Source organism: Mustela nigripes, chromosome 12 (genome assembly GCF_022355385.1).
Source record: "Mustela nigripes isolate SB6536 chromosome 12, MUSNIG.SB6536, whole genome shotgun sequence".
Classification (NCBI taxonomy): domain Eukaryota; kingdom Metazoa; phylum Chordata; class Mammalia; order Carnivora; family Mustelidae; genus Mustela; species Mustela nigripes.
Genome location: NC_081568.1, coordinates 84,246,131 through 84,271,234, shown reverse-complemented (window position 1 = coordinate 84,271,234; position 25,104 = coordinate 84,246,131). Strand labels below are relative to the sequence as shown.

General features: G+C 38.3%; 1 protein-coding gene across 1 annotated transcript; it reads right to left on the bottom strand.

Moving 5' to 3' along the window:
- Window positions 1–19,895: 19,895 nt before the first annotated feature.
- On the bottom strand, window positions 19,896–24,937 carry LOC132027568 (serine protease inhibitor Kazal-type 6-like). The gene is made up of 3 exons (XM_059416370.1): window positions 24,896–24,937; window positions 21,259–21,374; window positions 19,896–19,941 (listed from the first exon to the last, which is right to left on the bottom strand). Exons 1-3 carry the CDS (start codon window positions 24,935–24,937, stop codon window positions 19,896–19,898), a joined length of 204 nt encoding a protein of 67 aa, XP_059272353.1.
- Between the last annotated feature and the right edge of the window lie 167 nt (window positions 24,938–25,104).

Genomic DNA, 25,104 nt, shown 5'->3' with positions numbered 1-25,104 from the left:
AACATCCCATGTCCAGTTACCCGATTCAGACCTAAGAAGCCATCTGTCATGCAGCTAAAGGGAAGGAAGCTTTGAGATCCTTACTAGCTCTCTTCTGAGGAATACTTTAGCCACTGTGTTTCCTTTCAATTCTTCCTTCAGGGGAATAGCACATGGCAGGTTTTGTTCTTTGAACCTCACATGTGTGAAGATTGAGCACAGTACAAGATGGAAGGCAGCAGCTACATAGCATTCACTAGAATATTCAGACATAGATGCAAATAGGTTGAACTGAATTCAGCAGAAAAGCAGAATATTTGGTCGGGTTTTTGAAGTATAATTCATATTGCATAGAAGACATAACATTTCTTAAATTCAGAGTCAGAGGGAGGCTTGCCATCTGGTTACCAAATCTCATTAAATAGTTCACAATATTTAGAAAGAGCCAAAAGCTCAGGCACTAGGTAATCACTAAAGGCACTAGATAATCACTGAAGGCCCTTTACCGTTTCTCGGTTGACTTATTAATTGGTCATTTCACCCAATCTTCGCCCACATAGAGGCATTAGTTTCAGAACACAGAGTCCTGCAGGGTAGCAGATGCTTGAGATAGAATCTTGGGCAACTTCTCTTGGGTGTCAATTTTTGCACTCAGCACATAGTGCTCATCAGTTTGATACAAACTGAAATTCAGATATATTTAATTTTATCATTATTTATTGAGATGATGCATATATCTGATACCCACACTAAAATGTACCATTGATGTCACCTACTGTTACTATACCTGTGGGAGTATTTCGGATTAGAACCATGACTCTTTCATGTGTTTGTTAATTTCACATTATATACAGTTATATACAGATATAACTGGCCACATTTATGTGTACATATATTATGAGTATATGTGGCCATTTATTGTCTGTGGCCCAATCACATAGAGACGGCCTGTGACATCTTACACCATAACATACTTAAGGCTGCTTTCTAGACCTTTTGTGAAAAGACTCAGAAACCTTGAAATTGTGAGCCCAGGCTATGTGCACCCCCATAACTTCCCACAGGAGAGAAAATAGATTGGCCAAAGACATAAATTCATTTGTTCACATACCATCTCTGTCACACCAGTATACTGATTCAAATATTTTCAAAATATTTGACTTCCAACTTGTATGCCCTGTATTAAGAATAATAATAGATATTTAGTAAACACCCAGGACCAGACTCTGTGCCAAGAACTTTATATGAATTATCTCATTCAGTTCTCAAAACAACCTGTTTTATAGGTATTGTCTTCATTATTCCGATGAAAGAAACAGAGATTGTTATGGAATTTTGTGACAGAGCCCATCTTCTAAATTATCTCTCTTAATTGCTATAAAATATCTTCTGCCTGGGTTAAAACTCAAACAATATGAGCGACCTTTTCATCTAGATTGGGTGTCCCCTGCCTTCCTCTCAAATAATAACAAAATCTAAAAAAAAAAAAATCCCCTCAAAATTATTCTCTATTGATAGAATGGGCTGCTTCTTTATTGTGAATTTTCCAAAACCAAGAGTACTCGATGAGGTGCTTGAAACTGTTGTGACTTAAAGTGAGATGCAGAGCTCATATGCCATCAGGAACTAGGAGCTAATGAGAATGAGTCGCGGGGCCCTGTGGGAATAATTCATCCAAAGAAGTCAGAAGTTAATCTTTGTTGTTACTAAGGAGCACAGGCACCATGTCAGCAGGTCCTTTCCCTTTTCCAGAGTTTCTAGAAATCCAGTTTTTTTATGTGAACTTCTTTAGTATTCAAATATTGGTATCTAGGAAAAGAAGTGACTGTGTGTGGGCTAGGAAAATCCTGAAGCCTTGTTTTCCATTTGTTGGAGACCTTTTACGCTAGCAACAGTGTGCTGAAAAGTATGTGATACTGGCATTCTCTCAGTGCTGATCTTAGTTTTTCTGCATACTCAGTTTGAGACTTTGGAAACAACCTTCTCTAATATATCATTTTTCACAATGTTTCTGGATTTTTTCTTCTGCTTCCCCCCCTTCTCCTTCCTTCCTTCCAAAATACCAGCAGCATCTTTATTTGAATGCCAATGTTTGTCAACCATTAAATTGACTGATTTTTTATTATACAATTCAATACAAGAGGCAATCTTCAGTTTGTATGCAACGTGACTCTGAAAAAAAGACTCGTTGGAAAATCCTTCCTGCTTTTAGTTAAAAAACACTTCTTTCGCAAGAAACTCATGTTTTAAAACTATCTTTATACATGAATTGCCCCATTAATATGCCTGGTACAGGTTTAGTGTGAGAGGTTTGTTTGTTTGTTTGTTTTAAATTTAAATACTAGTTAGTTAACATAAATGGTAAAATTGATTTCAGGTGTAGAATTTAGTGATCCATCACCTACGTATTCCATTCTTTTCAACCCAGCAAATTTCTTGTATGTCATTGATCAGCTAAAAATGCCATCCCTGCAATGAGGTTTTCTATTAATGCACTGCAGTAATTTCCTATAATTCTTAGGCTATGAATTTCTTTAGCTTGGCTCCCAAGGCTCTTTATGAACTGATGCCTTTCATCATTGATCACACCAACCTTCGATTTCCATTTCTGAGTTTTGATTTTTGAATTGTGTGTTATTATTTTTTAAATTATTATTATTTTTTATTTTTATTTTTCAGATTGTTTTGTTTTGTTTGTTTGTTTGTTTGTTTTTCTCTTTGCTTGGAATACTCTTCCTCCAAATTTGCATGGGACTAAATCCTTTTTAAGCTGTCAAGATTCAGTTCAGAGTTACCAATTTCGAATAATTCCTCTCTCTAAACTGTACCCGCCCTTCTCCCTCTCAGGTCTCAATTTGATTTCCTTTACCAATTTATTGATAACTGAAAAATTACTGTTATCCCTTTTTTTTCTTTTTAGAGAGAGGAAGAGAACATGCAAGTGGGGGAGGTGGAGGGAGGGGTCGGGGGAGGGGCAGAGGGAGAGGAGAGAGAGAGAATCCTAACTAAGTTGGCTCCATGCCCAGGGCAGAGCCTGCCTCAGGACTCAATCTCATCAACTGGAGATCACGACCTGAGCTGAAATCAAGAGTCAGATGCTCAATTGACTGAGCCACTCAGGCACTCCCTGAAAATATATTTTTAAAATATTTTTTGTGGGGCACCTGGGTGGCTCAGTGGGTTAAGCCGCTGCCTTCGGCTCAGGTCATGATCTCAGGGTCCTGGGATCGAGTCCCATATCGGGCTCTCTGCTCACTGGGGAGCCTGCTTCCTCCTCTCTCTCTCTGCCTGCCTCTCTGCCTACTTGTGATCTCTCTCTGTCAAATAAATAAATAAAATCTTAAAAAAATTTTTTTTTTGTGCACCCACTTAAATCTTAAAGCATGACACTTTAAAATAGAGAACTTCACCCCATTCTTGGGATGGTAGCTGGTATCTCATAAGTATTGAAAAATTATTTGGGTAATTAACAAAAGGAGTAATTCATTCACTGCGATTTTTTAAAAAACCAGAAGCATATCAAACTACATTTTAGTTAGTTGGGATACATTTGTCTCTCCAAGTAGTCTATAAACAGTCTGAAGATGCCAAGCTTGTCTGTCCATCTTTAGATCTCTAAGCACCTACAACATGTCAATAAATGTATACTTTCAAGGTTTTTCACATTCTACCACTCATAGAAGCTGACGCTATTTTAGATAACACTGGAGTAAACTGATAAAGCTGGTAAAACTGATACAACCCAAGACAACTGTCCTTGGGCTTCAGCTTTTCCTGAACCTATTCAGCTGCTTCGATGACCGAAGGGACCCACAGTCTGTCCAATGTGGTACTTATTTCTTGTCTCCTCATACAAGCTGAGAAGCTCTAAAAGCCACTCAGTGTGCCTCTTAGGGCAAAATACTTCCCCAACTATACGATATACTACAGAACGCTAATTTGGGTCAGATAATATATATTTTCTTGGGCCAAGCTTTGTTACCTTGAGCTCATCTGCATAAGTCTGAAGAGCCGAGATTCAAAGTGCTGGTGAGTGAATTCTGGGTTTGAAAAGTGTAGTAACAATCTATGCCCGGTGTTTGTTTTCAAGTGGTAGCATTTCAGACTCAGGTGGTCTAACTAAATCAAACAGGTGGCTCCACTGTGACCCAAAAAGAACACCAAAGAACACCAATGGTGAAAGTCTGCCAAGTAACTTTACTCAAACTGTTGTCCTTCATGCATGATAACAGGTGGGAAATACCCCACAAAAGGTAGTGAGTAACAGGGACCAAATCTTCTGATGCCAAGGACAAATGGAACACTATTCTTAGCTTGCAGGGTCAGAGGAATCAGCATTTCCCGTTGTGTTTGAAACCAAGTTTTCCATTTTTTTTTTTTTCCCTGAAAGAAAAGCGATGGGGCTCACCTCCCCTTCCAATTTTTCCCAACTCCCTTCTCCTTTCTATGGACTCTGAAAAGCAATCTGAGGGGTTTGAAGTGGCGGGGGGTGGGAGGTTGGGGTACCAGGTGGTGGGTATTGGAGAGGGCACGGATTGCATGGAGCACTGGGTATGGTGCAAAAATAATGAATACTGTTATGCTGAAAATAAATAAAAAAATTTAATCACTCAAAAAAATAAAAGTAGATAAAACTAAAAAAAAAAAAAGCGATGGGGCTCAGAATGAAATGTAGTGGAAATGGGAAAGGATACTTAACACTTTCTAGGTCTCCTTGGGGATAATTAGTTTGTCTAATTCTAATTAAGAGCTGTCTGTACAATACTTAGAACAGGAAAGTCTTAACCAGTACCTTCCCAGGCCCATTCCCCACTGGCCCAAACTAAGCGTGCATTTCTAGAAGCCACTTCTATGTGCTTACGTAGCTGCCTTGCAGAATTCACAGCCATTGAAGTTAAGTTTGCCCATCAGAACCACACACTGGTTTTTGGATCTTGAGACAGGGTTTTCTCCCTGTAGCTGGTTTCTCATAGTCGCTGCAAAAAGCCTGGAATTTAAATGAAAGGCTTTTTTTACTTCATGAATAATGCCATTGACATCATTAGTTCACTCATGGAACGAAAAGATAGGCTAAATTTATGCTTAGAAATTCTTTGAAAAAGCATATATTTTATTATTCCAATGAAGATATATGTAGAAAATAAAAAGTAGTAAAAGTTACATGCTGTCCAAGCACCCAGAGATGTCCTTTGCAAGCATTTGTTGTTCTTTTTTTTTTTTTTTTTTTTTTTAAGATTTTATTCATTTATATGACAGGCAGAGATCACAAGCAGGCAGAGAGGCAGTCAAAGAGAGAGGTGGAACAAGGTTCCCTGCTGAGCAGAGAGCCCGACTTGGAGCTTGATTCCAGGACCCTGGGACCATGACCTGAGCTGAAGGCAGAGGCTTCAGGCACCACCCAGGTGCCCCAAGCATTTGTTGTTCTTGCCATTTCTTCTGTATGCATTGCATTTCCAGTTTTATATTAAAAATAGAATCACAGAAGTGCCTGGGTGGCTCAGTGGGTTAAGCCTCTGCCTTCGGCTCAGGTCATGATCTCAGGGTCCTGGGATCCGGACCTGCATCGGGCTCTCTGCTCAGCAGGGAGCCTGCTTCCCCCTCTCTCTCTCTGCCTGCCTCTCTGCCTACTTGTGATCTCTGTCTGTCAAATAAATAAATAAAATCTTTAAAAAAATAGAATCACACTGTAAATATGCCCCATTCATTCTTTATCACTTTACCTTTTCTGTACCATTATGCACATCCTGGAAAGCACAATTTCTGTGGTGTAATACTCCATTCTAAAGACGTGAAATGATTTATTTTACTAATTCCCCATTGTTGTATATATATATTTTAAATAATCAAATTCTCCTTTTATTTTCCTTCTTATTTATCATGATTTTGTTTTAAAAGATTTCTCTTATTGCTATTTAGCTTCCCTTTTAATTACCTTTTGCATGATTCCATAAGGAAAGCAATTTAATTTCTTTACTGGGTACTCAATAAACATTGATTGAGTTGCCAACCTTGTGCCAGTGAGTTGAATTTCCAAGGTTGTCTAAATTTCTAGTGAAAATTTTACAATCAAATTTTTCCTCAAGAAAGTAACTGTTGCTTAAAAAGAGTTGAGATTAGGAGATAAGACAAGTACATGTGATTTTAGGTTACATCCCGTACTAGAACGATGGTATTTTGGGGACAACTGGTGAAATTTGGATAAGATGATAGATTAGTTAACAGTTACGTGTCAATGTTAAGATCCTGATTTTGATGACTGTGCTAAAGTTATGTAAAATATTAAGAAGGTATTTCTTCAAACTATTTTTACTGTTTTTTCTTTAAATCAAATTATTTCAAAATGAAAAGGTCATAAAAACTTTAAAAAATAAGTACAAAGAAGTCCACTTAGACCATTCCATCAGCATATTTTAAACTAAGTTTTTAGGTTAGATATGTAGATGAAAAAAGGCGCATCTCACAATTTGGTAATAGGCTAATTTTTGGAAGGTAGAAATTTCACATGGAATAGTCTTACATTTTGAGAGAATGGGCACAATTTAATGATGGCACAGACAGTAGCGGCCGGTTGTCTTTCTGATAAAGAGTAGCATCGGCAAAGGCATCTGAGAGGTCTTGGCCAGGGAGAGACTGTGGGCCATCTGGTATGGGCAGTGCCCTGGTTGCAGGGGGGTAAAGAATGAATGAGGGGAAACAGGGACACTGCCCACAGATCAGAAATGGACTGAAATGCAAAGCTAAAGAATTTAGCTAAATTCTTTAGCTATTACCTTCTGAGCAGGTGAAAAATATGACTTTAAAATAGAGGATCAAGTGACAGAAGTTAAACATTAGAATATTCTTTGGTATCAGTGTGCAGGATATTTCTTGAGTGGATTAAAGTTTCAAAAGCACTGAAGTTGTTTTTCCTTATATCCCTTTATCATCATTTTATGAAAAATATTTAATATTCAATTAGAAAGGCAAAATTATAAATGTAACTTAATTATTAAAATGTAATTATAAAATATCATTTAATAATAATTTGTATTTAGCATTTATTATGTGCTAAACACTCTCATGGGCTGTATACAAACTAACTCATAATACTGAAGTAAGTGCTATTATTAGCTGAATTTGATTGATAAAGAAACTGAGGCACAGAACACTGACATACGTTACTTCAAATCAAACATTTAGGGAGTTATAGGGCTGGAATAGGAGCCTACGTATTCTCTTTCACAAAGGTCATATTTCAGTAAATAAGATAAACTGCTCCACTGTGTTTTTTTGTATTTGAAGATAGATATCTATTTTTTAATGTAGGTCTTATTATTATTGTTACTATTACTTTTATTGTAGACCTTTTCAAGAATGTTGATCCTGTAATTATTACTTGCTAACACAAACTGCAGCGGATTCCCCATTTATGAGTCTGGTATAGACTCACTGTGTATACTCAAGCAGACTAACTGAAATACTGAAATTTAGAGCTGTGGTTCTCAAATTTTAATGTGCCAAAATGGCAGGGGACTTCTTAAAATGAAAATTCCTTGGCCTCAAAATCCCTAGATGTCCTAATTCAATTGATAGTGTAATATGGATGTATAAGAAGCAGGAATGTGTGTTTTTATGAAGCACTTGTAGGGATGTTATGAATAAGGTACACAGATCCAGAGTTACCGGATGTCCTGAGTTGCCTGGGATGCTCTCCATTTTCTTATTATCTTCTTGCTAGAACTAATGTACACAGTACTTTCACTTCCAAAATTATCCTGATTTGGAAAATAAATGATATTCACCCCACGGTTTAATAAATACTGCCTATAAATGCCTTCTATGGAAATGCGACATCTGACTAATTTAAGGAGAATGGGAGGTGAGTTTCAAGTCCTTTGGTGAATCTGCATCAGTGATGATCCTTTGTCTATGTCAGTGTGTCAGGCCACCGTTCTGTCTTCTCACCAAGCTAGCCGAATGAATTCTGAAGATCTTAACAGAACAGCCATGTACCCTTCAGCTCTAGATCTGCTATTGTTGTAAGGCAACTTCTTATGATTGAAGAGGACCCATGGGAGAGTACATACCTGAGAACCTCCTTGGCTTACAGCCTCTGCAGTAAGAGAACACACACTGATAAATCACACAGCTCAGAAGAATCCCAGAATTTAACAGCTAAAATTATCCTTGGTGATAGTCTCTTACAACTGTCTTGTTTTATGGAGGAAAAACTGAGGCCCAGAGAAGGGAAGAAGATTTCTCAGGACACACAACCTGTTAGCCACACAATGGAACTAGATGCCAGATTATAAATGTCCAGTACAAAGCTCTTTTCCTTTCATTTGCTATTTATGATTTATGTGGCTTTTATCCAAACATGTGGCTCACTTCCTTAAGATTTATCTTAAAACTGAGCTATTCTGGGGCGCCTGGGTGGCTCAGTGGGTTAAAGCCTCTGCCTTTGGCTTTGGCTTCCAAGGTCCTGGGATTGAGCCCCATGTCAGGCTCTCTGCTCAGTGGGAGCCTGCTTCCCCCACTCTCTCTCTGCCTATTGTGACCTCTCTTTCTCTGTGAAATAAATAAAAAATCTTAAAAAACAACAGCAACAACAAAACTGAGCTATTCCTGAAGGGAGGAAGGCACAGTCTAGATCTATTCTTTATCAAAGAAGCATATATTTAACCAGAAAAGAAGTTGAGAATTCCAAAATTCTGAAGTCATTTGATTAAGGGATAACCAAGATAACTGGCAAACAAGTGGTAACATAATAATAGAATATAAAAGAATTTCAAGAGCACTTAAAAAAGTCACGTGATTCACCATCATTCCCATTAACACTATCTACCATGTACTTGGGAGATTTCTATGTTTTAAGCACTATATTAAATCTTATATACATTAAGTCATTCCAATTATCCCAGAGAGAAGGAAGTTGAGTTCTAGGGCAAATAACTTGTCTAAGGGGCGCCTGGGTGGCTCAGTGGGTTAAGCCGCTGCCTTCGGCTCAGGTCATGATCTCGGGGTCCTGGGATCGAATCCCGCATCGGGCTCTCTGCTCAGCAGGGAGCCTGCTTCCCTCTCTCTCTTTCTCTCTGCCTGCCTCTCCATCTACTTGTGATTTCTCTCTGTCAATAAATAAATAAATAATCTTTAAAAAAAAAAAACTTGTCTAAGGACATACACTTTGTAAATGGCCGAGCCAGCATTCAAACCCAGGTCTTCCAGACTTTAGAGCTAAGGTAGTGAAGCATAATATTTTATTGAAAGAAGTCTTAGAGCAGGTGAAGTTCACACTCTATATTTTAATGTGATGAGATAGAAGCCAGAGAAAAGGAGTAAGTTGCTCCTTATTTAAAAAAAAAGATAGGAACAACAACAAAAAAAGATAGGAACATAATGAGGATTAGAAGTGAAATATTAGCATCCCAGTTGTAGGCACTTTCTACTTCTCTCTCTAGGAGTCTCTCTTTCTAATAATCTCTTTACTTTGCTTGGGTGAGTAAGAACGAGTCAGCTTTCTGTAAAACGAAAGCTTCTCCGAAAAATTCTCGCAGTTGAACTCCTTAGATAAGAATTTTTTTTAAGATTTTATTTATTTATTTGACAGACAGAGATCACAAGTAGGCAGAGAAGCAGGCAGAGAGAGAGGAGGAAGCAGGCTGCTTCCTGAGCAGAGAGCCCAATGCGGGGCTCGATCCCAGGACTCTGGGATTATGCATGACCTGAGCCGAAGGCAGAGGCTTTAACCCACTGAGCCACCCAGGCACCCCTAGATAAGAATTTCTTAAAGGTGATTCTAAATGAAAATTTCTGATTTCACTATAAATTGTTTCCTTGAGGAATGAAGCCTCTGCTGTTAATTGTGGTCTGCTGAAGGGAACACAATTAATTGGCCTGGAACTCCTAGATTACCCACTTGGAGCCCACATGACCCAGGACAGACCATCTCATCCTACGAGATGTAACATTTTTTTTTTTTTTTCAATAGGATAAAACCATCTCTGGTGTAGCATTGTACTAATAACTAAAGTAGTCAATTTGTAAATAAATGTTCCTTCTCCATTAAAAATGTGATGGGCAGCTACCATCATTAACCATCCTAATTATCATCATTATCAATGTCATCATTAACAACATCACATCACATCAAGACTGCTGACACTAAATGATCTGGTCCAGAATGTCTTTTATCATATATATAGTACTCACCTGTGAAGATGAACAGATAGGCCATGCTGACCAAAAGCAGAAAGCTGCCTGATGGCTCCATGGTCGGTGAGGTCTGCAAGGTCTGTAGGGAAAGTGTTAATAGAGTCCACCACCGTAGATGTTCTATGGGCTGTATTTTTAAGTGGATTTGTATGTATGCGTTGAAGTATATACATTTTCAACCAGCCAGATTCTTCACCCTGATTGTGTAATCTATTTTCCCAGTGATTAAAGACACCAGAAACCAAAGAAGATTGTTTCATGCCTTTTGCAAACAATCAGGGACAATGGCCAAAAGTGATGTTTGGACAGAATGAAATGAATTCCATGTAACACACACAGTTGGTTCCCATCAGCAGCACATGGTGATAATTGCAATCAAGTCATTTTGTTCTAATTTGCTTATTTTGATCTATCTGCCCCCAGCAGAACTTTGGGCCAGAAAGCTTCCATCTGGCGGTAACCTGTATAAGATATGTACAACATTAATAATATTTTGTGTCATGGGTACTAGGACAGTGAAAATGCTGATGTGAGGGATTTTGAGGTAGAGGAATTCACTAGGCTGACTATGGACATAACCCTAATACTCATTACATTAAAGATTCAGACATGCAAGGTGAATGTGAATTGGAGACTTTGTCTTTCAACCCCTTGCTTTTAGGGAGCACGTGTGTATTGGTTCCTATTCAATATTTTTATTCTAGCAAGTTTTTCACAGGTGGATTTCAGTCATTGTTCATAAATGCCATCCACACTTACCTTCTTTCTCCTTCTCAAATACACAATGTGCCCTTCTCCTTAGGGCTCTTGTACTTACTCTTTCCTCTGCTAGGAAAAATCTTGGTTGAAAGATTTGAATAGTTCATTTTTCTAGAAATATCAGTTTACATATTACTTGCTCACCAGTGAAGATTTCTCTGACAATTCAAAGTACACCCACCCCTCATCAGATTAATTGTGCTTACCACTTTCTTTGTTCTTTTTAATAGCTACAATTATCTTCCTCATTTAAGTATTTACTTGTATATTTTCCCACCAAGGAAATACATACCTACACACAGTCATACGCACAAATGTACACACCTACATGCTAGGATATGAGCTCATGGATCTTTCCCACTACTGTGTCTCCATGTCTCCATGCATAAAATAAGGTCTTGCCCATAGAAGCCTGTAGAATGATACTAATTTTACAAATGCTAACTGATAAAAATTCCTTCCTTCCTTCAAAAATAATAATTGAGCACCCATTATTTCAAGTATTACCAGATGCTGAAAATGTAGTGAAAACAAAGACAGATTCATAGAGCTTACCTTCATTTTTTTCTCAGAAGACACTTGTTGGGTGGAACCTACTGATTCCAGGAAATTTATTAGATTCTGCAAATTTAAAGATGAGTAAGAGGGCCACCTGGGTGGCTCAGTTGGTTGGGCAACTGCCTTCAGCTCAGGTCATGATCCCGGAGTCCTGGGATCGAGTCCCACACTGGCTCCCAGCTCCACGGGGAGTCTGCTTCTTCTTCTGACCTTCTCCCCTCTCATTTTCTCTCTCTCTCTCAAATAAATAAATAAAATCTTGGAAAAAAGAAAAGAAAAGATGAGTAAGAGAGGTTCACAGGTAGGAGGAGAAGAAAGCAATTTGGTTAATGTTATATACAAATAAGTAGGGGACCCCTGAGGAGAGCACATTTTGGGGGGCAGTGAGGGGTGGTGGGGGAAAGGCTGAGAAGGGTGATCAGGATCAGCCATCACAGGGGATTTGACCTTCAGACATAAGAAAGTTGGAGGCACATAAAGTGCTAACCAGCATTCTAATAATAAAGATTAATGAAATACAAAATAAAAAATTAATATAAAAAAGAAATAAGGTATAATTTGAGAAATAGTTAGACTCAAATGCAGAGACAGGCCTTAAGCTGAAAGGTTTATAGGTGATGCTGAGTTTTGTCATAACTCTTGTGCTTGAGGTTCGTTAAGATTCCTGGATCTATGGGTTTATAGTTTTCATCAACTTAGAAATTTTGTTAACTATTATTTTTTTAAAATATTTTTTCATTCCCTCATCATCCTTCTCCCACACTGCATGAAGTTGTCTTACAACTTACAGGTATTCTTTTCAATATAAAATCTTTTCCTTTGCTTTATTTTTGCTCATTTCTTATACATATCTTCAAGTTTGCTAGTCTTTTCTTCTGTACTAGTTAATCTGCTATTAACAACATAAGGTTTATTTTCCTCAGACATTTTGATATTGTCATCTTCATAATACATTTTGGTTCTTCTTTTTTCTATCATTCTTTCTTTTATCTTCCATTTACCTTACTAAACATGCTCTTCTACTTTCTTGAAGAGATAACTGATTTGATAGCCTCATCTGTCAATTATATAATTTATGTTATTGCTGGATCTGTTTATATGATTGATATTTTTCCAGATTCAAGGTCACATTTCCTTGCTTCTGCCTTCTATTTTCAGTTTTTTTGCATCCTGTTTTCCTTCTCATTTGGTCCTTCTTTAGATATTATTTATCCTAGAGAATCATTAACTCCTTGTCCCTTGCAAGGAATGACATATGCTGTGTAAAATGGCTAGGGGTACAGGACCTGGGCAAGAATAGAAGCAGGAAAAGACACAAAAAGCAGATTTTTTAATGGAGAGCTTCACTTTCCTTGTCTCAAGACTTCATTAAAATCCAAAATTTCTTTGCTGAAAGCCACTAACTGAGGGAAAATATTTGCCATATTTAAAATACACCAAAAAAATCTCTTAAAACTCAACAGTTCCCTTGAAATGAGCCAGGTAACGTGTATTAGCAAGAGGCAAATCTCTTCCTGGATTCTAGGATTTGGGAAACGGAAAGTTGGTGTCCTTAAGGAGGCGGGCGTGAAGTCTTATGTGGTGATGTGTTCTTGAGATCATGCCAATTTCACTTACATAAAAGAGTATGAAGGTTCTCAGTAAGTCTCAGAAATTAACCTATAATTAGTTATGACACCTGTAGGAGTGGCTCAGTGCCTCTTGAAATACTCAGTATGAAAATATTTAATGGTGTCTGCTTAAATCTATAAAACTGTTTTCAAAGCATTGCACATCTATCAAAATTATGACCACAAAATGGGTTAGATTTTATTAAGTGAACAGTTTTCTGTATAAAGAGAACTCAAGGACTGTATTTATGACGTCAAACTATTTGTCTAAAAAATAGAATAATTCAGTAACTGCCATTGTCTTTCTAACCTGAGAATTGTGTGGTTTCCATTCCCACTACTACTTCCTTTTCTCAGCTGATGGTCTTTCCTACTTTCTCAATACTGTGTTATTAACTATAGTCACCAGGCTGTCAGTGGATCACCAGAACTTATTTATCTTATGTATGCCCTTTGACCAACATCCTCCTATTCTCCCTTCCCTTTCCCATCCCTGGCAACCACCATTCTTCTATCTGGTTCTGTGACTTGGACTTTTTAAAATTCCACATATATATGACATTAGGCAGCATTCGTGTTTCTGTGTCTGGCTGTTACATTTAGCATAATGTCCTCTAGGTTCATCCTTGCTATTGCAAAAAGCAGGATTTCCTCTGTTTTAGTTAGTTTGTTTGTTTGGCTGAGTAACATTCAATTGTATATACTGTTTAAAGTAATTAAGGTAGGAGGACACTGCACTAAGTGGCTCTAATGCCTTGGCAGACTATATAGTAAGCAAAACCAAACTAAACCAAAGTCAACAGGCTCGAATCAGAGAAAATGGAATGTAGGCAAAACCAATTGCAAATAGCCAAATAGGTTCTCCCAAATAAGCCAACTGCTACAGGTAGGGTCAACCAAGCAATTGCTTTGCTTTGCTTCTATATCTGTGTTAAAGCCTTTCCTCGAGCTTCTGTCTGTGCTCCTAACCCATTTTAACTTTGGTGTTGCCTGATTTGAATCAACGTTTACCCAAATAAATGTGTAAATTTTAGTGATCCTCAGTTTATCCTTTAACAACATACACAAAATTTTCTTTATTCCTCTGTCAATAGCCACTTAGGTTGTTTCCATACCTGGGCTATTGTGAGTAAGGCTGCAGTGAACACGCGAGTACAGAAATCTCTTTGACATCAGGATCTTTTTACTTTTTTTTTTTTTTTTAAAGATTTTATTTATTTATTTGAGAGAGAGAGACACAGTGAGAGAGAGCATGAGCGAGGAGAAGGTCAGAGGGAGAAGCAGACTCCCCATGGAGCTGGGAGCCAGATGTGGGATTCGATCCTGGGACTCCGGGATCATGACCTGAGCCGAAGGCAGTCGTCCAACCAACTGAGTCACCCAGGCATCCCAGGATCTTTTTACTTTTAGAGACGTACCTAGCAGTGGGATTGCTGAAGCACATGGTAGTTTTATTTTTAATTTTTTTGAGAAATTTTTAAACTGTTTTCCATAATGGCTGTACTGATTTACAATCCCACCAACAAGTTATAAAATTTTTTTCTCCGTAACTTCACCAAAACTTGTTACCTTTTGAATTTTTGATAATAGCCATCTTAACAGGTGTAAGCTGATACCTCATTGTGGTTTTGATTTGCATTTTCCTAATGGTCAATGATGTCGAGCTTCTTTCTATGTACCTATGGGCCATTTACACATCTTCTTTGGAAAAATATCTATTCGGTTCCTCTACCCATTCTTTAGCCAATTTTTAAAAAATTTGGGTTGTATGAGTTCCTTATGTATTTTGGATTTTAACCCCTTAGCAGATACATGGTTTGCAAATATTTTCTCCCATTCTGTAGGTTGCCTTTTCATTTGGTTGACCATTTCTTTTGTTGTGCAGAAGACTTTTTAGTGTGATGTAGTCACACTTGTTTATTTTTGCACCTATTGCTTGTGTTTTGATGCCATATCCAGAAAGTCACTGTCAAAACCAAAGTAATGAGATTTTCCTTTTGTTTTCTTCTAGCAGTTTTACAACTTCAGGTCTTATGTTTAAGTCCTTAATCCATTTCAAGAGGGTTTTTGTATATGGTATAAGATAAACTTCATTCTCTTGCATAGGAATATCCAGTTTTCCCAATACCATTTATTGACAAGACTATCTTTTTTACTTTGTATTCTTGGCAGCTTCCTTGAAGATTAGTTAACCATTAATGTGTGAATTTATTTCTGGGTTCTCTATTCTGTTCCATTGGTTCATGTGTCCATTTTTAAGCCACTACCATACTGCTTTGATTCCTTTAGCTGTATAATATGATCTGAAATCAGTGTGAGTGATGTCTCTAGCTTTGCTCTTCTTTCTCAAGACTTTCTCAATAGTTTATCTATTTAAGTTCTTTTGTGGGTCCAAATGAATTTTAGGATTATTTTTTTCTATTTCGGTAAAAAATACCATTGGAATTTTGATAGAAATTGCATTGAATCTGCAGAACAATTTGGGTTCTATGGACATTTTAACCATTTTATTTCTTCCCAGCTTATGAACAGAGGATATCTTCCCATTTATTTTTACCTTCTATACTTTTTTTTTTCATGAAGACTTTACTAAGAGCCAAAGAAGGTCATTATATAATGATAAAATTCGTGAGGATAAAACAATTGTGAATATATAGGCACCCAGTACTGGAGCATCTAAATATATAAAGCAAATACTAATAGAACTGTTGGGAGAAACAGACAATGACACAGCAATATCCCCTTTTCAACAGAAGATAAATCATCTTGATATAACATTAAAAAGGAAATGTTGAATTTGAACTACTTTTAGGCATGATGGATGAAGTGGAACAGAACAGGGCATCCAACAGCAACAGAACACACATTCTTCTTGAGTGCAAACAGAACATTCTCTAGGCAGATCATTTGTTAGGCCCTATGAGTCTTACCAAATTTAAGGAAATTGAAGTCATATCAATATATTTTTCAATTACAAACTTATGAAAATGGAAATCAATAAGAGAGGACAATGGGAGGACTCACAAATATGTGGAAATTAAACAACACGTTTCCACAAACAACAATAACCCAGCAGACAAGGGAGAAATCAACAGGGAAATTAAAAAACAAAACAAAAACAGAAACAAAAACCAAAACCACTTGAGACAAATGAAACTGGAAATACAATATACCAAAACTTATGGAATTGTGCTTTATGATGTGCCTTCTTTTAGTGTACATGTCTTATCAAATCTAAAGGATAACTAGTGAGCTAAATGGGGGCCATGCAAGGATTCCCTTCCCTTATTAGTTTAGGTCTAAATCTTCTCACACAAAAGCTGAAGACATGTGTTCTGCTTATTTTCCCTTAGGTCGAACTACAGAACTGAAATGCACTCAAATTCTGTAAAGTCACAGATACCAGCTCTGAGGAAGAAAAGAAGAAAGTCAGAGAAAGAGCAAGAACGTTTCAGAGAATGCCTGGTTCAGGGTTAGTAACCCCTTTGAACCAGGATTTCTCAGGCTACAACTCTAGCTCCATCATGAAATTAACATCAGTGTTAACAAGTTAGGAATTATGGTAGATAATGTCACCCTCTTTGCATGTTCTTTTTAAAAAAAAATTTTTTTTAAATTTGCAGCATAACAGTATCCATTATTTTTGCACCACACCCAGTGCTCCATGCAATCCGTGCCCTCTATAATACCCACCACCTGGTTCCCCCAACCTCCCACCCCGCTCAGCTTCAAACCCCTCAGATTGTTTCTCAGAGTCCATAGTCTCTCATGGTTCACCTCCCCTTCCAATTTCCCCCAAGTCCCTTCTCCTCTCTATTTTGCATGTTCTTTTAAGCCTTTTTAAAGTTTATGAATACTTGTAATTCTGGTGTCTCGAAACATACAGGACTAATCCCTCCAATTCAACACTTATATCCAAGTCACTTAAATTACCTGAATTACGTGAAAAGTAGTTTAGGAATATGGGATGGAAGTGACCATCTCGAGTAGAGACTCCACAGCTCTATGGCTACAAGATTGTGGATGAATCTTTTATATCCCTCCACCTCAGCCTCCTCTTTCAGACAATGGAGCTGCAACTTCATGACCATAGCTAAATTAAAGTGTGATCATGTTTGGGTGCTGATCAATGGGAGCCTGGGCAATCAGTAATAGACTGCCTCACCTAATTTGTTTTGGGGAGTTATTTTAGTCTTTTATCTTAGTTACTATTTTCTCTGGCCCCTTTTCCCCCCTGTTGCTTCCCTCTCAATTTTAGAGGATGTGTGTGTGGGTGCATATGTTTATGTGTACTACTTCAAGAAAACTTTACATAGGTACAGACAAACCTCCAGACAAAGCCCCCTCACTCAGCCTACTTACTGACACAGAACATCATTTCTGCAGTGAATTTGGCTTCCAAAAACCAGGAAGAGGCAAACAGATGAGAGAAATGTGACTTGGCAATGCTTGGCAGGGAAAGAAAAACGCCTGAGGATACTCAGTGCTTATGCATTTGGTATGGTCCGGTTTTGACAATGTTCCCATGGTCGTTTGAAGGTTTAATGACAGATAGGAGTGTTCAGATCAAAGGAATTATTTTCTTATGCTTTCAAGAGAAGAGTACAAGCCATACTCAAAACAGTGTGTTCTGTCCTGGCTCTCACCATAATGAGAAACAGAAACACAATTATGAATATTTGCTTCTGTTGGAAGAAACTCTGTGTTTTTAAAATTCATTAAAGAAACATTTTTACTGAAAAAATTTTAAACGTACAGCAATACTAAAATAATTTTAGAGTGAATCCCCTGAAACCTACGTGTTAGATTGTACCATTGCTCTTTTACTATGCTAGTTCTGTCATGTATCTGTCCATTAATCCATCCTTGATGCAATTCAAAGTAAATTGCAGACCTCAGTATCATTGTCTGAAAAACTTCACTATGCATATTGGAATTAAGACCACACTACATGTAAAGAAAAGACTACATGACATGTTTACATTCTTTTCCTTGGATCTTAAATTTGCAAACTATGATATGAAATCTTAAGTGTGTATTCACCGAGGTTTGACAAACACATACATCTCTGAACCCAAACTCCTATATTCTGGTCATTGATTATTTTATATGTGACTTGCCTCTTCTTTCTAAGAAATATACTACTCTGGCCTTCTGTGGTTTATTTTTTAGGTGCTTCTCTTCCACCCCCAAAGAATAGTTCAGAACTATTCAAAAGATAATAATTGAATTATTTACCCAGTTATGGCACCTGAAATAAACCTTGAAATAAATGGTAGCCTTAAGAGGTAAGGTAGGCAAGAGATTTGTATAAGGAAGGAAGGGTGGCTGGAGGGGCCCAAGGTGGCGCAAGAGGCCTTCCAGCAGGGTCGGGAACAGTGGTGGAAATAGACATTTTGTTGGGACAGCCAACAGGAACCTGGTCCGGCTGGAGGGGACAGTTCCAACAGGAGAAAGGACAAGTGGACCACGTCAAGAGACAATATGTTCAAAGACTCATAATGACTCAGTTTCCAAAGTACACACAGTGCCTACATGTCTACATAAGAAGTAACTAAATTATACCGGGGAGTAGAAACTGAAGAGGAGAAAAGAGCATAATTTTGCTTATGAACAGGGCACTTAGTATACAGATAAAACAGGACAGAGAAAAACCCCACATGACAAGAATTTTCAAAAATGTTGAAAGAACGGAAGGTAGGCATTTAAAAAAAAAAACTATTTAAATACTGAGAAAAAGAACAAAAATATCCTGGATGGTGAAGACTGTGTCATGCTGAAATGGATGAATGAACATAGTGGGGTAAGCTACTGATTTTTTGAGCTCTCCTTACTCATCAGAGATTGTTTAACTGCTTACATATACCATTTTCTTAATCTTCACGATAAATTTAGGAAGTTGATACTAATACCCCCATTTTACAGATGAATACATTGTAAAGGAAAGAAGTCAAATGACTTGTTCAAAGACACATAGCTTATGTGAGAGCCCACGACTCGCATTCTGGTCCGTGTGACTCAATGATCCACTCTCTTCTAGCTGCCTTACCTGAACTATGTATCTCGTGGGCATTTTTCTCCTGCAAGGGGAATAGTCTTTACCCATGGAAGAGCACAAATCCCATACTTCAAAGAGTAGAAGGTGTATATTTTGACTAATGTAACCTAATCTCCCTGGCTCTTGAGCTAAAGTTCAGATGCATCCCCAGTTTGATTAGGTCCCATTCCATTGTATACACAAAGGGTAACATCTATGTACAAAACTCTACCATTCCAAAGAGATGAGAAAACTGTGGTCTAGGGAGGATGAATGTTTTATTTTTTATATAAAGCACTTTTCCTGAATTTAGGAAGAAGTGGTATCACGGGATCTACCACCTAAATAATAAGTATTGTAAAATAATTATAAACATAATGTATTGTCACATTGTTAAAAATCTCTCATCATCTATATGGCAACTCCAAAAACAGGAAAGGGGAAGGGATTTTCCCAAGATCCGACAACGACTGCTTGGTTGACTTAGATCCAAAAAACAAGTCTTTTTATCCAAGTTTGTGCCAGGTCAATTGTTCCATAATGTATCCGTGTATCTTCTTGATCTCAAATTAGAAACCCAAGCAATGCTTCTACAGAATTTACTTTAATGACAAGCAAATCCAGGGAAATTGATACATACTGAACTACCCAAGAGCCAGGCAGAGTAGAAGGCACATCTTTATAAATTTAAGGGATCCATTAGAGAAAAATAGAAATGAGAAAGGAGGTGGCTGGAAGTCAGCACAAACACTGCACAAAATTCAGCATTTTCCTTGATGCTTTAGGTTGATCTTCCCACCACTTTTCCTATAAAAGAGAAAGACAAATGTGTGCTCAGTGAATTATCATTAGTATTCATTACAAAGGTTGGAAAAAGCTTTGACAGTGCAAGTTCCCTGCAATCCTTTGATTCTACAGGTATCCACATTTATGATTTGGCAGAGGTTAATTAAATGAACTCAGATATGACATCTGGACAAATTATAGAAAACATGAATCTTAAACAAATTTCATCGTTTTACCCAGGTTTGACATCCTGGTTTCAATTGTTCACTCTCTGAGAGGAAATACGCATACAACCAGAAAAGGTTAAAGTGACAGAGATAATGGCAAAGGGACTCCAGTGTCATAGTCCTCATGAGAAGATGTAAGAGGTTGAACCAGATATTCAGCCATTTGGTACTTTATAGCAGGCCATATGTTCATTTCTCCTCAGCAGTAAGTGCCCATTAAATCAAATCTCTGTTTACCCTTCTGCCTTTCTTCTGGGAAAGTTTGGTGTTTATCAGATATGTTACATAAGCAAGTTGGCCCATATTAATGTATTAATTTCATTCTATGTGCCTGGCCCTGTTATTATTAATAGGGAGTTATATAATCCCTGTGTTTAGCCATTTAACAGCAAAGTTGAGTGAAATTAAGACATTCATGGAAGAAACTCTAATATCGGAAAATAAAGACTGTGGTGAGTATGAGACTTTTTTCTCGCTCAAACAAGGGTTAAAATCCTTGGTTTTAGGGCAATCAATTAGACTAAAAGACTGCTTGGTTGGATAAATTTTTATTAATTATGAACTGATCCCTTGGGAAGGTCACAGGTTAGTGTCTAAAATCTATAGCATCTGTTCTGTTCCTTACAAACGTGTAAATTCAATCAATACATATGGTCTTTGACGGAATCTTCCTAGGATCCTAGTAAAGTTTGACTAGACTGCATTCTAAAGGATAATCTTTTCCTCTATTCTTTGATAAAGGGTTTTTTTTTCAATGGCTTATTTTCATCAAAATAAAAGAGGAATGAGAGGGGGGAGCCTGGGTGGCTCAGATTGTTAAACATCTGCCTTTTCAGCTCAGGTCTCCTAAGAAGTTCCTGAGAGGAGTCCTGCTCCTAGCTCAGCAGGGGGTCTGCTTCTCCTCCCTTTACCTCTCCCCCTGCTTGTGCTCTCTCTCTCTCTCAAATGAATAAATAAAAATCTTAAAAAAAAAAGAGGAATGAATGGAAATTGGTACCTTAGTAAAATGTAATTTGGTATAAAAGAAAATGTCTGGAAATAATACTTTTAGTGATGATAAATTTTCTCCCAGCTTTTTCATATTTCTGATTTTGATGAGTATGATACTTACACCATCGCCTTACAAAAGGTACATTTATTGCCGTACGTCTGGCCGTCAGAGCCACAGTGGGGGTTAGATTCCCGAGTGCAGTAGACCTTGGGATCCTGGAACTCACCACAGTCAATCTACCAACATAAGCATGGCGACATCAACATTAATGCATCCTAGTCTATGTGGACTGTCCCTCAGAACAGAAACTTCGGGCAGCAGGCTTAAACACACACACACACACACACACACACACACAGACACGCGCGCGCCCTCTGGATGTAAAGCTTCCTGAAATAGAAACACAACTTTCCTTATCTGCTTAACCAGAACTTATTAAATGTAAATGAGACTTTTTCTTTGAGACACAGGAAACCCATTTCTGTAGTTACGGCATTCAGGAGTAAGTTAATGATGGAAGGCAGATGCTTCCTCCTTATATAAGGAGTGAGACAAGTGCTATAGGTATGATTTTTTGCTCCAACACCTAATTATTCAGAGAGTAGGTTTTCAACTTTAAGTGCTGCCTGCTTTTTCTTTTCTCCCTTCCCTCCTTTCTCTCCCTTCCTCCTTCCCTCCCTCTCTCCCTCTCTTTCTTCCTTCCCTCTCTCTCTTCTTAATTTAACTCTAACTGCACTCCTTCTGCATTGCTATAAAGATACAGAAGATTCTTGCAAGGAGTTCCCATATGTTATCCGATGGCTTGTTAGTTTTCCCTGTTGGCTGCGACATCTATTTACTATCTCTTGAAAACAAAGGTCTAATGTTTTTATTATTAACTTACTCTGTCTGAGGGTCTATTTGTAGAATTCGAACTTTTGCATGTACTATAAAAACATAGTAATGGCTGCCTAAGCTGCTCTATTTAGAAGGATCCTGAAGGTGCATCCAGCCTTGGGGAGTACACATGCTATGACTAATTAGTAATTATCATCACAGGTCCTGTAGAAGGGAAGGTAGCACCTATGCACTAATATTTCTCCTTAGTTTTAGTGGTCTCTCAGCAATAGACTGGAGTTTTAAGATTATTTTCAATTCAGTGTCAGCTGAGTAAATACTTGGTGTGCGAATGACATTTGAGGCATTTTATTCCAGAGTACAGGCAATATGTGATAGGTAAACTTGAACTCCTCCAGATATCAGCTGTGTGGGATAAAGTAACATTTAAACATGAGCACAGAGACCACACTTTACTCCATCCCAGTTCCATTAAAACAACACCGGCTCATGTTTATGAACTAATTCACAATATTTAAACTACTCTTATATGGATTAGCTAAGTTGAGACTCACAATAACCCTGAAACATACAGTGAACGATGTTGTATTTACTAGTTTATAGATGTGAATAGTGATCCTTGGGAAATTTATGTGGCTTATCAATGCCGCAAGGGCAGACACCATTGAAACCAGTGCTTGAACATATTCCTCCTCATTGCTGGTCTAGAATATCCCACAATCTATGATGGCTGATTTCCAACACATCCTCATTAGAGAAATAAAGATCAATGGCCACCATGCACTCTTGACTACACTTACAGTCACGACTTGTAGACTTCATTAAAATACCTTATTAGAGACATGCATGGGCATAGGTGAGATGAATCATTTGTTCAAGATATTAGTAAATGATTATATATTGACAAAGTCCTCTGACAGTGCATGGAGAAAGCCTCAGCAAAAGAATCACACAGCTGAGTTTAAAAGTATTATCACATATATCAGGTTTAGGGCACCTGAGACTATTAAATATAGATTCTTGTTGAAATTTGACACTTGTACTGTTGAGGTTGGGTGGTATGGTACTTACCAGAGATCTTAGAGCCTGGCTTCGAGAAGATAGGCTTCTCATAGTTCCAGCTAAAGTTCTACTTTTTCCCACAGTTCTTCAAGATATCTCCTATCTCCCAGACAGTACTCTTTCCTTTAGGCCTCCAAATAGGAAAAAGGCTGGAAAATCTTTGGGGTCTTTTAAATCACAGGATAAGGGGCACCTGGGTGGCTCAGCGGGTTAAAGCCTCTGCCTTTGGCTCAGGTCATGATCTCAGGGTCCTGGGATCGAGCCCCGCTTCGGGCTCTCTGCTCCGTGGGGAGCCTGCTTCCTCCTCTCTCTCTGCCTGCCTTTCTGCCTACTTGTGATCTCTCTGTGTCAAATAAATAAATAAAATCTTTTAAAAAAAATATCACAGGATAATTTTCCCCAAAGCTAATGTATTTTATTTTATTTTTATTTTTATTTTTTTAAAAATTTGGTTTATTTATTTGACAGAGAGAGATCACAAGAGGCAGACAGAGAGAGAGGGGGAAGCAGGCTCCCCGCTGAGCAGAGAGCCCGACGTGGGGCTCTATCCCAGGACCCTGAGATCACGACCTGAGCTGAAGGCAGAGGCTTAAACCACTAAGCCACCCAGGCGCCCCTGGCCCTCTGATCTTGCCATCCAGCCTCTTTTGCCCTTGAGAAAGCCGATATGAAAGAGGGAGTTGGGGATGGTTCACTGTTGAGAGTGTTTAGATGCCACTTCCCTCCTCAAGCCCACTTGTCCCTTCCTCTGCTCCCCTGGGAATGACTAGGCAGAATATAAGATTTCAACAATGAAAACCCAAACAGTCAAATGCCTAGGAACAGACTCCTTCACAACATAGACATACTTTGCTTTCTCCAATTGTCCAGGCCTCCAGGGATCCCTGAAGGGAGATGAGGAATCCTGTTAGGGAATTTGTTCCGCCACATACCATTAACTAGCTGTGTCATCTTGGACAAAGTACTCAAAGCCTCAATTTGCTCACTAGAGACTTGGAAAAAATAACACTTTCCATGCTTCATTCCGAGCATTGTTACGAAGATCAAAGGTGATCATAGAAGAATTGCAGAAAGTCAGGATAGAATATTTGAACAGTCCCGGGCAAGGAGTGTGGAAAATAAGCTTCCGATTATAGGCCTGCTTGAACGGTACCATCGAACTAGATGGTCTCTAAAGACCCTTCCACCCTGGATGGTTTAAGTTTGAGGAGTGACCTCTCTCAATAAAGTGGCTTAAATAAAGCTAAGTCCTTAGTTCTTCCATTGGGTGGGAGAAACAACAACTTATGCCCAAATGCCTCTTCTTTTATATCTTGAGGACCCTCTTCACTCACGGTGTGTGAAATTTTAGCATGGTGACCAAGGACAGAAAAGGACCACTCTCTGAGAGCCCTGGAGGACAGGGAAGGTAAAGAATGCTTTTGCAGAGACAGCCAGAAGTCCCTTCTGTGAGGCAAAGAGCAAGGCATGGGCCTAGCAGGGCTGGGACTAGAAAGAGGCCAGGGCTCTCACAACTGGAGGAGAAGTGGGCTAAGATTTCTGAATGTCTTGCCTTTCTTAGGCCTAAATTTCCTCTCCCCTTTTATGTTTTTATTTTCGACTTCTATACATGGCATCCAAACTAATGGCTTCTCAGTGGAGGTCAAAGCAGGTCTAGACTAAGGGGATGGTGGGATTGTGTTTTCCTCCTTGAAATTTTCCCCTGTGAGGGCTTTAGGACACCAAGGAGAGCTGAAATTCTCCCCTCCTCCAATCGTTTAGAATCCCCTACTACTCTGTCATGTTGGGGACTGTCCTATAGATGCAATTAGACAGACCTGCCTCTGAATTTTGCTTCTTTCACTGATTAGCTCATTACCTTGTGCAAAAACTTGACTGCTGCAAGATTAACTTTCTTCATCTTTAACGGGGCTAGCCATGCCTATCTTGTGAGGTTATCGTAGTGATAAATCCTTTGCAAACACTTTGTAAATCTCCAAGTATGTGCAAGATTGCTACTATGAATAGTAACAATGGAAATTATATCACAACCTACAATTTTTGGAGCCCGTTATTTATTATCCTATT